Here is a 14,116-nt window from a genome sequence, read left to right on the forward strand (position 1 = left end):
AAGACCTATATTTGTACATACTGCAAATGTAGTGCATTTACCATCTGATACAGCTACAGATTTCATATTGCCTGTTTTAATACAGACATGCAAAGACATAAGTACAGCTAACCTTAAAAAGTTGCTTTGGTTACGGATATACAGACAGATGCGTGTTAATCACACATAAGTTATGAGTGGTAGTTACATGTATGTACAAAGCCAGACATTTGTCCTCACCTGCGTCACGGGTGTCGATGATGAACTCGGCGGGCTCGAAGGTGCGGCCCTCGGTCAAGCCCTGGCCAGTCACGCGCACACGACTGGCGTCACCAATCTCTGATTGGTTGATCATGACTGTGATGGGGCTGTTAGGGATGTGGCGGCCATTCTTCTTGATGTTCACCAAGTGCTCGCCAATCTCCTTGGGAACGAAGGAGATACCTGGAAGGACAAAAGCGCAAAACATTTAGAAGAGTCTTTTTAATTAATTTTATCTGAGAAAGTTTCACTTAAGTGAAAAAAAGTGATTTACAATCATAACATGTTAATTGTACAGGGCTTTGCCTTTATTTAGATATGGCAGTGAAAAGCAGAAGGGTTGGGAAATGACTCGGCCTGGATTCGAACATGGGTCTCCATGGGCAGTGTTGCCCGTATATGGTCAGGTGTATTAGCGTACCACAGCGGCCTCATTTCTGCAGGACACAATATTCCTTTCAAGAAAAATAATTAGGTTTCCATTATTTCAGTTTAATTTACATTTAAATCGTATTTCTGCATGCTTATGTCCGCATTTCTTTATGGTATTCAGCTTCTCTTTCTGCTTTCCACCCCCTATTGCACTCCCTTGTCATCTCCTTCACTGCCATACATGGCCATTATGAACCATCTATGGACCTCTCCCTCTTTGCGCCTGCACTCACCCACGTGCCCGTTGCGGAGCATCTTGAGCAGGCAGGGCTCCTCGCGGCCGGAGGGTGTGGTGAGGGAGGCAGTCAGCTGGCTAAGGTCCAGCTCCCCGATATCCAGAGGGATGTCTGCAGCAGAGCCCACCTTGAGCTGTGACATGCGCATCGAGTCATCACCTGCATGGGGACGAGAGAGAGAGAGAGAGAGACAGAAAGAGAGAGAGACAGAAAGAGAGAGAGACAGAGACAGAGACAGAGACAGAGACAGAGAGACAGAAAGAGAGACAGAAAGAGAGACAGAAAGAGAGACAGAAAGAGAGAGAGACAGAGAGAGAGAGAGAGAGAAATATGAGGCAACATGTACATACATAGATGTTTAAAACCAACCAACGTATTAACATGACATGTGGTTAAAAGTAAACTCTGATCAATCAATGTAGTCACTAATGCTTAATCTATTGTTAATCCAGCTACCATCTGATCAAGTTAAATGCCAATCTCCTTCACTTTTAAATAATAAAAACACACTGTCTCTGTACTGACCAGTGATCTTGGCGATGAAGGGGCTGCCGGGGATGTGTTTCTCGTTGTACTTGACCAGGATGTTGTAGTCTCCCGGCAGCACGGGCAGGTAGGACACGGTGCAGGTGCCATCTTGGTTGTCAGTGCAGCTGATGTCAGCCTTGGACGGGCCCTCAATGGCCAGAGACAAGCCACCTGCCATGAAGGACAAACGACAACAACTTTAGTGAGGAGTTAAGGGGGAAAGTAGAAAGTAGTTTACGTTTGGCTATTTGGATGCCAATAGTTTTCAATGAGCTTTTGACTTTTTTGGTTTTATGTTAGCAGCACATGACGTGAAATGATGCCACTAATGGGCATTGATTGACTTCTGCATTACGAAAAAACACAGATTTTTGGATGGTTTTACATACACAGAGTGGCTAGAGACCTTTGATTGTGACCTTTTGCCAAAGTGAAATGTATTGAAAGACAACCTTTATATAAACGCATGTGAGGGCAATCATTTTCCATCATGACAGAGGAATAACAGAATAGCCATACAAAAAGTTGAAAAAGATTGCAATTCAAGAATTGAATGGAAGCATATTTCTTTACTTCCTCTGGAAAGAAAGTAGATTGTCATAAATTTGTGTTACCTTCTCCAGCGTCTTTGGTGTCGACGGTGAAGAGAGCAGGCTTGTTGACCATGCCATGGATAAGACCGGGCCCATAGGCAGTCACGTGACCACTGTTGACATAGTCCACATAGAACTGCAATGGGCTCCCTGTACAAACATGAAGATAAAGATGTTGAACGTTAGAGCAAACACAAGTCAATATATATGAAACATTTGGTTCTAAAAGGTAAGATGACTCCACACAGTTTCTCTGCAGACATGGGGCATATTCCAAAACTGTGGTTTAGTTACACTGCAAAAAAATGAAATTATAGCACGTTTATTTTTTGTTTCAAGTAAAAACGCATCTTAAAATGAATCTAAATAATCTATGATATCTATAATATTCTGTGATTTTAAGATATTTGTCCCTTGGAGCAAGTCATTTAGTCTTGTTAATATTTGCTTGTAACGACTAACAAATAATCTGAAGTATTTTTTACTTATAAACTGACTAGACTAGATGTTTTTTCCCCTTGAAAACTAAGCTTGCTAAGACTTCATATATTTGCAGGGTACAAACATAGCCCAGTTAACCCCGAGTGACTCGTAAATCTCCAGATAGAAGAGACTTGCAGTCGTATCCTTCAATCAAGGCACAGCTATGGTCTCTTCTATGACAAGAGTTATGGTATTCTCAGGGTCATCATACTGAGACCAACCATGCTCTCTGGTATACCCGCACTGTATTATTTCAAACACTGTAAATGATTTGATTTGTTTGGACTGTGTGGTCATGTAACAACTCTCGAGGAGGCTTTACTGACCTGGGATGTGGATGCCGTCGTATTTGATGTCCATCTCGTGCAGGCCTGCTTCAGTGGGCGCGTATTTGACCGTGACTGTGCCGTCCTTGTTGTCCGTGATGTCAGGCTTGGCCACCTTCCCGGATGGCATTCGCACATCGCCTAACAAGCACAGCAGAGAGAGAGAGAGAAAAAGAGAAAGAGAAAGAGAGAACGAGAGAGGTTGGAGGGTTTATTCACACAGAGAGACTAAGCACACCACAGACAGACACTAAATCCCTGGTGCCATTGTGGACAGGGTCGTGTTTTGATGGTGTGATGGAGGGGACATGTTGAGAAGTAGAGAGAAGTGTAACACTGACCTGTGATCTCTCCCTTCTGAATGGTGAATGGAATGACCAGGTCGAAGGGCCGCAGTCCTGCCACGTCCAGACCATTCATGCCCATCGGCCTGTCTGTCGCCTGCGGGTGAACGGAGGGGTAGGTAGGTGGGTGAGGAGACAAACAAGCGATGAGTGCCAACTTCCATGCCTACTTTACTTTCCGCATGCATGAACGGGGTGGCCAAGAGACACAGCTGATTCAAAAAACCTACTCTGTATTCATTGTTGTCAGAAGACAGAACTAACAGTAGAACTAATGTTTTGTCTGGGAAAAACTGAAAGACTCTTTGTTCAATTTTTTTTATAAAGGTTTTTGCAAGATGACTAAAAACAGCTTTCAAATCAGAACAGGAAAGTACTGTAAATTGATTGGCAAAGTCCTAAAAATAAACACTGTTTATAGAACTGGAATAAGTACAGCGCCCTATCCAACTCAGGATGAATCAGGGCTACACAATCCAAACAAGACAGAAACAATTTGGAGACAACTGTGCAGACAAGATGGCTGAAAAGGGATGGGATTTAGTTCACATAGGACAATAAAAAAATGAATGAAAACAAGGCAAAAAGGGGGACGGGAAATGACGGTGATAATGATGATGACAACAACAACCACATAGATGATCATGACCAGGATGATGATGAGGAGGAGGAGGAGGAGGATGATGGTAATGGTGATGACTGGGGGAAAAAATATGATGCACCCTCCACTGTGAGGAGAGAGGACATTACGCCACAAGGGAAGTATGAGGAAGCAAGCTAACTAGGTGGCAAGGGGGACGGGGGTTGTAGTGGGGGAACGAGGAGGCCAAGCACAAACAAAGACAAGGGCTGAATCTCAAATGGTTCACTTGTGCACTTTAGTGTTCATGTTTCAGTGTGTATGCCGTATTAGTTACGCACTAAAACATAGTGCCCGAAGTGCACAAGTGCACCATTTGAGATCCAGCCAAGGAGTGTTGAGAACAAGACAAGCAAAAATAAAAGTAGGGCTTTCCTTCTAGCCTTTCCTTCTAAGATCCAGGAAACCAGAGGAACCAACAAAAAACCAGCAGCACCCAACAAAAAAAAGAAAGAAAGGGAAACATAAACAAACACTCGAGTCTCTAGTTTTGGTCTGGAAGCCATTTTGTTAAATGTGGGTTTTAACCCTCCCCCCACCTTCTCCACACTGTGGGCCAGCACCACATTCGTATCGCAATCAAAATGGCTTCCATGGCACCAATGAGACCTTCATCTGGTTAATTTGAACCACCCACTGACCCCCCAAAAAAGTCCAAAGTCAGTTATTTTGGGAAAAATGCAGGAGGAAAAAAGCTCCCACCTGCACCTGTGAGATTAGAGCTTTAACCAGTCCCAGAAGGACCTTTGGGGCATACAGTACAGTACAGGTACCTAACACGAGACAGAGGACTGCTGCAAAGAGGACAGACACAAACATACAGGACACTAAGCATGTCTGGAGAGGGACGGAGGGAGAGAGGCAGGCGGAGGAGTGGGAACGGGGGAGAGTGTAGGAGATGGATGGATGGATGGATGGAGGAAGGGGAGGAAGGGGTGGATGGGTGGATAAGAGGAGGGGGGCGAGAGAGGAGAGGAATGGAATGGGGAAGCAGGTCAGTACCCAGGGTTGGCCCACGTTGGGCGCGTAGGCATACTGCGGGACCTGGGTCTGCTGCATTAGCTGCTCGGTAGGGGCACCGTCCAACGCCTAAGGTCACACAGTGAAACAACAAGGTGACGGTGAAAATCCCCATTTACTTCCACACATACCAGCCACACAAACAGACAAATACACACACATATATATCCAACCAACCAAACACACACCAACCCCCCCAACACACACACACAGCTCTGAATCACAGTGACATCGTGTCTGGAGGGCCACCAGGGAGCTTCCAGGAATGTCCATTTCCACCCCCTGAGCTGACTTGCAGGCAGGATGTGTTTGTGTGTGTGTGTGGGGATGAGTAAGCACTGCATAAAAGCAGGAAGCTAATCACAGGGATTTCCCACACTGACGAGACCATGTGTTAGTCTGTACTAGTCCACTACACCGCTAGTCTCCTCGGAAGGATAAGCCCCTCTTGCCTTAAAGTCCCCAACAATAACTACCTAGTCTCCTCAGAAAGAACACACAAGGAAAGTTACGTTTCCATTGGGCTGCTCGATTGTGAGAAGTCAATATCACGATTATTTTAGTCAATATTGATTTTTAGACAATATTTCTTTTAAAGACAAATTAATTGTGCTAAACAATTCACAAACTTCCCTCCCTTCAGCAGTCAGAGTAGAGGGCCACACAGAAACACACAGAGGTGTTCTGCATGAGTGTTGGGTATAGCAAGTCTGCTTTGTGCTCGCAATGGCTCAAGTGGAGGGGAATGTATTGCGCTTAGCGTAACCTTACTTTTGGCAGTATAGACAAATGTCGAAAATATTGTTTCAAATCGATATTATGAAATTTGATATTGTTTGACAGCAATATTGAGATCACAATATTAATTTGAGATATTGCACAGCCCTACGTTTCCAGTACTGTAGGAGGGCCATATCTGACCAGTGTTTGGTGAACACACATAAATCATTAGGAAAACAACGTACATACATTTAAAAAAAATGAGAAGGCTTTTAGCCGTTAGGGCTTTTGGCCTTAGCATTTGAGGCTTTTCCACCAGCCAATGCTGTTTAGGAAGCTGGACAGAACAAACTTTTTGAGAGGGAGAAAGTAGCTTTCCTGTGGAGAATTTCCTTTGACAAGTGATTGGTGCTTGCTTTTTTGTGTGAGATCACTTACCGTGACCTGGAAGGGGCTGTTGGGGATGTGCTCTCCGCCGAAGCGCACGCAGATGACGTACTTCCCGGGCTGCGGCGCCGTGTAGAAGATGTCAAAGGTGCCGTCCTCGTTCTCCACCACGTCCACGTCCACCTCGGCGCCGTCGGGGGTGCAGACGGTGCAGGTCACCTTGCCCTTCCCGGCCGCCTTGGCGTCCACGGTGATGACCGTCTGCTCACCGATCTGGATGGTGGGGCCAACGCCGGCACCTGTGAAAGTAGCCAAATGATCCGTGTGTGTTTTAGAACAATGGCCGTTTACTTGAAGCAAATTGGTTCTACTAAAGAACATGAGTTAAGTATTCAGGAGGTTTTTTTTAGCATGTACAACTCAGGGTGGAGTTGTTCGGCTACTGTACGTACACGGCCAAAGAGCTTCCAAAAGGCATTGAGTGAGTGAGCAGAGGAGAGGCAAGAAGTTCAGCTCATGGCAATGATGTAGTCATCTTCTGTTTGAAAATTTGTGGTCACTCTCCCAACTGAAGAAAAGTGTGCACATATCTGTTTGTGAGAGTACTTTGACGATGTAAAAAGTTGCTTATTTTAGAGGTTTTGCCTCCCCTCCTGGAAATACTCATTCAGTTGCGTTTCGACAGCTCTCTGGGTTGCTATACATCCAGTCTACTGCGGACTCGCTTTCTCTCGCATGGCACTAGTGTCAGTTAAAAAGGTCTTCAGTCTTGATTACTGTCTGAACCAATTACCCACGATGCACATTCCACCATAGCAGGCAGGCAGGCAGGCAGGCAGCCTAGCAGAGCAAAGAAATGCCAGTTAGTCATTAGTCTCTTGTCACCAGATCCACATGCGTTTGATTGAAATACCTCCAGCAAGGGGAGGTGGGAACACTCAAAATGGGAGAGAGGGAGGGATGAGAGAAACAGATAAAACAAAAAAAATCCCTCTGGTCTGTTTTACTGACTGCCAGAGAGAGAGAGAGAGAGACAGAGAGACAGAGAGAGAGAGAGAGAGAGAAAGAGAGACTACATTGTTAATTACGTTATTATTAAAAGTGAGTTGCTCGAGCTGAAGTTAATTTATACTCAAACTAAAAACTCTGTTATAAACATACTTTGCTTGTTCGGTCAAGAGTGAGGAAAATAAAAAAGGAGACAAGGAGAGTTGGTAATATGGAGGAGGACAGGCTCTTTTTTGGCATATCAAGTAGTAGGTAGTGGGCCATTCTCCATGCAAAATAAAACATAAAGTAAAAAAAAAGAAGAAACACCAAAACAAGACATCTTTCAAAGCGCTTACCCAAACCGTGACCTCCGATTGAGACTGAGAAACGTGAGCAGCAGAGAGCGAAAAAGTGAAGAATACAAATCAGTGTGGTAAACAGATGTGCTCCAAAAAAGAAATAAAATAAAAAAGAATAACCAAAGTAAGATGAGAACGTGATTGCATCGTGAGCAGCACCGCACAACAAGTTGGGTGTGTCTTTGTGAGAGGCGTTGTGTGGAGATACTATATCCATTGTATGTATACAAGTGCACTGCATACAGAAAATAACTGCACACAAACAGGCCGTGATTACAGTCTATAAGAGGCATAGACTGCGTAAGAATGTGAATGGTAATATTTTGGAAGCAGTGTTCAGCAGCGGGAATGCAAGCGATCTTTTGATAATGTTCCAATTCTGCATATCAAGTTTCTTCAATATTTTGGTGATTTTCAGTTTTCCACAGAGTTCACTGAGACTTAAAAAAAGAACCTCCTAATGCTGCTCAGGAGGACAGCCTGTTATACCAAGCGATAAACCCATCTTACAGCTCTGTTAAACCCAGCACCCAGCTTATTGCAATATCATAGGTGTGATGAGGTGCGGCGCCGATTTGGCATCAGTGGCGTCAGCGGCCTACCTGTGACGGTGCACTTGCTGGCGTCCCCGGTGGGTAGGGCGCGGATGCGGTACGGGGAGTAGGGGATCTCGTCTCCACCGTACTTGATGAGGATGGTGTAGCGGCCCGTCATGTCTGGCACGTAGGACACCAGATAGGTGCCGTCCTGGTTGTCGCGGATGTTGGCCTTCTTGGGCTTGCCCTCTGGGTCCTTCGGAGGCAGGAAATACAACAACATATAAGAATTGGATTACGTTGATCATGTCTCCTTATTGAATCTAGCCATTACAAGATCAGCTGGTTTTAAAGCATGTCACACATCAACATCCATTTGATCCTCTACTGAAGACGGAAGTTACACCGTCAAACCGTTTTTCAAGGGCCTAAGATCAAGTCAATTTCTTGCGCTTTACCATTGAAGGTTAATCATTTATTCCAAATCCATAATAAAACATCTCTACTGTATTTTTTGTTCTTGATCAGTAGCCTACCACTCAACTCAGTTCAATTCAGAATGAGTTCAGATTGTTCCCAGGTAAAAGTGGTTTTAATGTAAATGCAGTTCTCCAGTTTTGTGAGGCTGCCCATCACAAAGACACTTACAGTGATTTGAACGGCGAGCAGGCCCTCTCCTGCATCCTTGGCATCGATGGTGAACTCCACGGGCAGACTGGCGGGCACGCCGGTGGTGTTGAGCCCGGGGCCGCTGCAGCGCACCTTGCTGGCATCGTGAGTGGGCAGGACCTTCACCTTGTACGGGCTGAGAGAGAGAGTTCAGGGAAGCAGAGAGAGACACAGAGAGGGAGGAGAGAAAATGAAGAGAAGGGAAACAAATGAATAAGAAAGAAAAAGAAATAAGTAGTGTAGGAGATGGTTGTAAAGAGAAAGGAAAAGAGATAGCAAGAGAATGAAGGTCAGATAGGGTGAGAACGAAAAAAAGGGACGTTAGAAGGCAATGATTACCAAGATCAAAGGTGAACAAAAAAACAATAAAACTGCGTGTCCAAATGCATGACGTTACCACTAAGATAACATCTACATGACGTGACCATGTGTGAATGAACTGATAACATGCATGATGTGTATGGAGGAGCTGATAACAGCAGATGGACTGATACATTTGACTTAAGACTGACTGTACTACAACCACGTGTAAACTCATTGAAGAATGACATCATGAGGAATTGAGATCAACATGCAGTACAGCGCGCACACGCTTGTGTGTGTGTGTGTGTGTGTGTGTGTGTGTTTAATGGCCTGATAATGGCATAAAGAATGTAAAGAGGATGGATTGGTATTGGAGTGTAATTGACTATGAATGGGCGTGCAGTAATGTGCAGTGTCATGTGCGCACTGCAGTGTTACCTGCGTGGGACCTCCTCATCAGCGTAGAGCACGTTGATGGAGTAGGGGCCCTCCCGGGTCGGCACGTAGCTCACATTGTGGGTCTGATCGCCGTTATCCACAATCTCCACTGGCTCAACCACACCTGCAGGCACACACACACACATGCAACAATCATGAGTTAGTTCTCACTGCACAAAAAGACTTTGAGAGGGCATGATTTAGGCTACTTATTGAAACCAAAGACGTCAAAGCCAAAACAGATGAATGGGAGAGGTCATGTGTGAAGAACAGGTGACAATAGAGAAAATATTTAAATATCAAACAAACAGGCAATCACAGAGGTTACCGTGATACTTCATATGAAGTTGCCTACCTTTGGGGCCTTGCACGCGGACCTGGAGGGGAGCAACACCAGCCTTGCTGGCATCCACAGTGAAGACTTGGGGGATGTTGGCGCGGACGTTGTTCCCGATGCCCTGACCTTGGCATTTGACCTTGGTGGCATCCACCACATCGTGGACAGGCACCGAGAAGGGGCTTCCTGCAGAGGCAAATCACACAGAGACACACGCATGGCAGAAGAGTTAGAGGAAGAGTTATGTCAGTGAGTAGCTCATGATTCAATCATGATTTACTACACTGTGAATGGCGCTGTCTGTCATTCCTAACATCTCAGAGCGGTATACATTTTATACAGCTCTGGACATCACCATCAAGAGTAGGCACCGTAGGCAACATTCTAAATCAACATTCTAATCAATCATGTGATGCAGACACTGACCTGTGATTGGCTGTCCTCCGTAGGTGATGTTGAGGTTGTAGGTGCCAGGCTCGTAAGGGACGTACTCCACAGAGCAGCTGCCATCCTTGTTGTCCACGCAGGACATCTTGGCCTCGGAGGGACCCTCCACTGCCAGCCCCAAGCCACCAGTGCCAGCACCACTGTGGAGAGAGGAGAACACACATACACCAGTCAGGCCAAATAACTAGATTAAAAGTGTTTACCAAATCTTATAGGAGAGAAGTTACTACTGAATCAGTGCAGTAAATATGTAAAACAAACTTAATAAAGTTGGAAAAGACACACAGTCAGGCCAAATGACTATCTTAACTATTAAAGCATTTGATCACATGATAGGTTCAGTGGAACTAGATTGATGTATAATAACAAATGAAATAGATGGAAAACATTATACAAAAGGCATATTGGCATAGGTCTTGTGCTCTTTTGTTACCCTAATAAAGGGATCATTCATCAAATAAAAATGACTTGAAGGCTTCATAAATAGCTTGACATGAAGTGACATGCGCTCACTCACCGGGTCTCCACAGTGAACTTATTGGCCTTGTTGGTGATGCCACTCTTGAGTCCAGGGCCGTGGACGCGCACGCGAGCAGGATCGCAGCCCTCCGTCACGGGCACGCGGAACGGGCTGTTGGGCACGGAGGAACCGTCGTATGCCACCTCCACGCTGTGAACTCCTACAGGGCACAGATGGGAGAGACGTGGTCACCACACAACTGAAAAATGATATCCTCATATTTACACCCACGTACCTCACCTCTACAGCTCTCGTTGTAAAAATGGTGCAGTATTCTTTAAACGCTGAACATTCTGTACATATGCACTTCTGCTTTCTGCAGTACTGATGAAGCCTAAACGGCATTCCGTTACTCGGTATTCCTTCATGTGCAATGACAATAAAGTCAAATCTAATCGAATCAAATCAAATGATGTGAACAGTGAGGCAGAAGAGGCGATTCATGCCACATGGCACCATACACAAGACAAAGACACAAAATCCCCAATAGCTATTCCGAATAAGCGAATAACGAATAAGCAGCTTATTGCCTTCAAACGGCTTACCGCTTTTATAAAATGGTGATCATTGATACAGTGCCTAGCAACACAATCAAAATAAATAAACAGCTAAGTGAAAGTTTGCCACAGGTCATTGAGAAGTAATCTTTCTTTCCCCCGGGAATGTAGTTCAGCAGGTGTTGCCAAGCAACAGATAAACAAATAGATTAGACCCATCTACTTTTTTATGATAGCAAGCTGACAATAAACAGGTTCTGACTGGAGTGCGAAACGCACAGTCAAAAATCACAGGAGAAAGTTCCAGCAGAGGCGACTGATCGGATAGAGACAATTTATAAGGAGTTTCTTTCGGGACCCATATGACTTGAGCCTCTTAACTGTAATCCTATGACAGCCATTCCCCTTTAATAGACTAGAAATGAGTACAGTAGAAAGTCACGGCCATTGATGCTGTATGCTGCGTTATGCAGCATTAACCCAGGCGCTTGCAGGTGCATGGATGCAGCATTCAGACTCATGAGATTTTGTTTTTTATTAAATATGTGGGTATGCTAGAGTTGAATGAACCCATTCTAATGGCAAGATGGGGGTCTTAGCCTCGGGAGCACATAACATGAAGTTGCATTTAAAAGCTGAGATATCTAGGTTTTTATAGTCTGTTCTCCCATTTTTATAGGCCGTTTTCCCATTTTCCGCAGGCATTTTTTGAAGGTGCCTCAGGCTAAAGTGGGTTAAGCAGGCAGTCTCACCCTCCTCATAGGGCGTGTACTCCACTTGGTAGGTGCCGTCTCCGAGGTCGCGGATGAGGGAGTCGGTGTGCTGGCCGGAGGGGTTGTTGATGTTAGTCTTGATGTGGTTGCCGCCGCTCTTGGTGAGCGCACGGGCGTCCACGGTGAAGTCGGTGGTGGCCTCGCGGAACACTCCTTTAGGGAGAGAGAGACATGATTAGGTTTCGGCATATGAAGTTTAGAGGTATTTAGCAACTCTGAGTGTATCGTTGACTGATGTGGAAGAAATACAAAATGTTTGTCTTTGATATGCGAGAAGTTCAAGTTCAAGTCCTTACCTTTGCCTTCGACGCCAGGGCCAAAGACCTTGACGCCACTGGTCTCCACAGCAGGCTCCACATTGAGCTTGGCGGGGAAGTTTGGCACATCCTGGCCACCGTAGCGGATGGTGATGGTGTAGGCACCGGGATTCAGGGGGATGTAGGTGATTGTGTAGGTGCCGTCGCCATTGTCCTGGATGTGAACCTCGGCCTCTGTGCCGTTGTCCGAGATGATCTCGATGGTCAGCTCAGCGGGACCAGCGTTGGTGCAGTCCACCACGAACTGGCCCGTCTCACCCACCTTGGCTCTCTCCAAACCGGGACCTGAGCATTTCACCTGAGGGAGGGAGATAGAGAGAGAGGGGGAGGGAGATTGAGATTTAAAACTCATTTATTGGACTTCACCACCAGTTCATAACATACAATATTTTCCCTACAACATCTCCTTTCGGCAGAGAGAGAGAGAGAGAGAGAGAGAGAGAGAGAGAGAGAGAGAGAGAGAGAGAGAGAGAGAGAGAGAGAGAGAGAGACAGAGAGAGAGAGAGAGAGAGAGAGAGAGAGAGAGAGAGCAGGAGTTAAGACATTAATTTCACTTAATCTCACAAAACATTCCATTTTGTCATATTTCTGTGACTGTGCTTGGCATAAGAACCATTAATTAACCACTTCAGCTTTTTTCTGTGGAAAAGGACCACCCACATATAGAGGCATCTTTCAAGTGCATGTCTCTGTCTTGGTATGTTGTATTGTCATTGTTACATTACACATTAAGCACACCTAAGCATGTTCATATCAACTGTGTCGTTATGTTGCAGAAATGACTAACGAAACTTAAAAATCTGAACTGAAACTTAAAAAAACAAAAAAAACAATATCAAAATGTTTGGGAAACAATGTACTCTTTGTATGTTCTGCACCAATGTGAGGGGATGTCTTTCTCACCTTAGATACATCTGTGGGTGGCACGGCCTCCACCTTGAAGGGGCTGCCAGGGATGGGCACTCCGTCGTAGGTGAGCTCCACATCGTAGGGCCCCTTGTCCCGGGGGATGAAGCGCACCTGGCTAGTCTCGGGGCTCAGGCCGGGCTCCACCTTGCACGGCACAGCCTTGCCGGAGGGACCAGTCACCTTGGCTGCCACCTTGCCCTGGCCGCCGGCGCCCTTGGACTTGACGGTGACGTCCTGGTCTTTGCCTACGGGCATCTCTGGAGAAGCAAGGAGGGGAAAAAAATTGAAGAAAATGTGAAAAAATTACCCCATCTGTATTACTGCTTTGTTTCTCACTTGACACACCGCTTTCACAAATAATATTTTGTGTTAAGGCTAACAATTTAACATGATATCATAGTTTATGCAGAACATATGTTTATTATCGGTCATCTCCCCTTATTTAGAAAAAAATGTAGGCAACACATGGTGTTGTATTTTAGAACATAATTTTTGCACTTGCAATGTTTTATCTGTAGATTGATTATCTAAATGTAATGCATTTAATATCGCAAACTATTTTTGTGAATACTGACAACATTCGATGCAAAGATTAATAAGGAAGAAAAAAAACCCAACGTACTCTCTCCCAGGCCTGACACTTTGATCTTGCTGAGGTCCAGGGCTGAGGCGATGGGGACGGAGAAGGGACTCTTGGGAATGGAGTCTCCTCCATAGGTCACATTCACGCCCAAGTTGCCCTAGAAAAAGAACACAGTTGTGAATAGGTCCACAGAAGGCACCATCAAGCTTGTCCCATGCTTTAATGACAATAAGTTCAATTACATGCACAGAGCGTTCTGGTTTCAAATGGAATATAGTCAGTATGGGGTCTAAAACAAGTTCTGGATATTCCGGATATTACACAAACACAGACAGGATTATCAGATGGAGTTAATACATCCCGTGTGTGTGACGCTCTGAAGAAGACAGACCTAGACCCCTGAAACATGCTAGGTAAACAAACATTTAACATACCTACTGTACATTTGTGATGAAAGAAATCGCCACCAGCACCTTCGGTTAGGCTTAG

General features: G+C 45.2%; 1 protein-coding gene across 4 annotated transcripts in view; it reads right to left on the reverse strand.

Moving 5' to 3' along the window:
* Positions 1-14,116, reverse strand: part of flna (filamin A, alpha (actin binding protein 280)) — a 56,815-nt gene that overhangs the window by 9,827 nt on the left and 32,872 nt on the right. Inside the window, exons 20-38 of one of the 4 annotated variants that reach the window (XM_063209334.1) lie at positions 13,667-13,784; positions 13,039-13,301; positions 12,115-12,433; positions 11,798-11,971; positions 10,546-10,708; positions 10,008-10,168; positions 9,600-9,767; positions 9,245-9,368; positions 8,483-8,639; positions 7,901-8,090; positions 7,296-7,319; positions 6,001-6,248; positions 4,825-4,911; positions 3,180-3,279; positions 2,839-2,979; positions 2,051-2,179; positions 1,434-1,607; positions 906-1,067; positions 220-423 (exon numbers count right to left, since the gene is read on the reverse strand). In XM_063209334.1, the coding sequence (XP_063065404.1) occupies positions 220-423; positions 906-1,067; positions 1,434-1,607; positions 2,051-2,179; positions 2,839-2,979; positions 3,180-3,279; positions 4,825-4,911; positions 6,001-6,248; positions 7,296-7,319; positions 7,901-8,090; positions 8,483-8,639; positions 9,245-9,368; positions 9,600-9,767; positions 10,008-10,168; positions 10,546-10,708; positions 11,798-11,971; positions 12,115-12,433; positions 13,039-13,301; positions 13,667-13,784 (3,106 nt within the window). The remainder of the gene's footprint in view (positions 1-219; positions 424-905; positions 1,068-1,433; positions 1,608-2,050; positions 2,180-2,838; positions 2,980-3,179; positions 3,280-4,824; positions 4,912-6,000; positions 6,249-7,295; positions 7,320-7,900; positions 8,091-8,482; positions 8,640-9,244; positions 9,369-9,599; positions 9,768-10,007; positions 10,169-10,545; positions 10,709-11,797; positions 11,972-12,114; positions 12,434-13,038; positions 13,302-13,666; positions 13,785-14,116) is intronic. The other 3 variants (XM_063209337.1, XM_063209335.1, XM_063209338.1) reach the window with 3 other exon arrangements.

The sequence above is a fragment of the Engraulis encrasicolus genome, chromosome 10 (genome assembly GCF_034702125.1).
Source record: "Engraulis encrasicolus isolate BLACKSEA-1 chromosome 10, IST_EnEncr_1.0, whole genome shotgun sequence".
Lineage (NCBI taxonomy): Eukaryota > Metazoa > Chordata > Actinopteri > Clupeiformes > Engraulidae > Engraulis > Engraulis encrasicolus.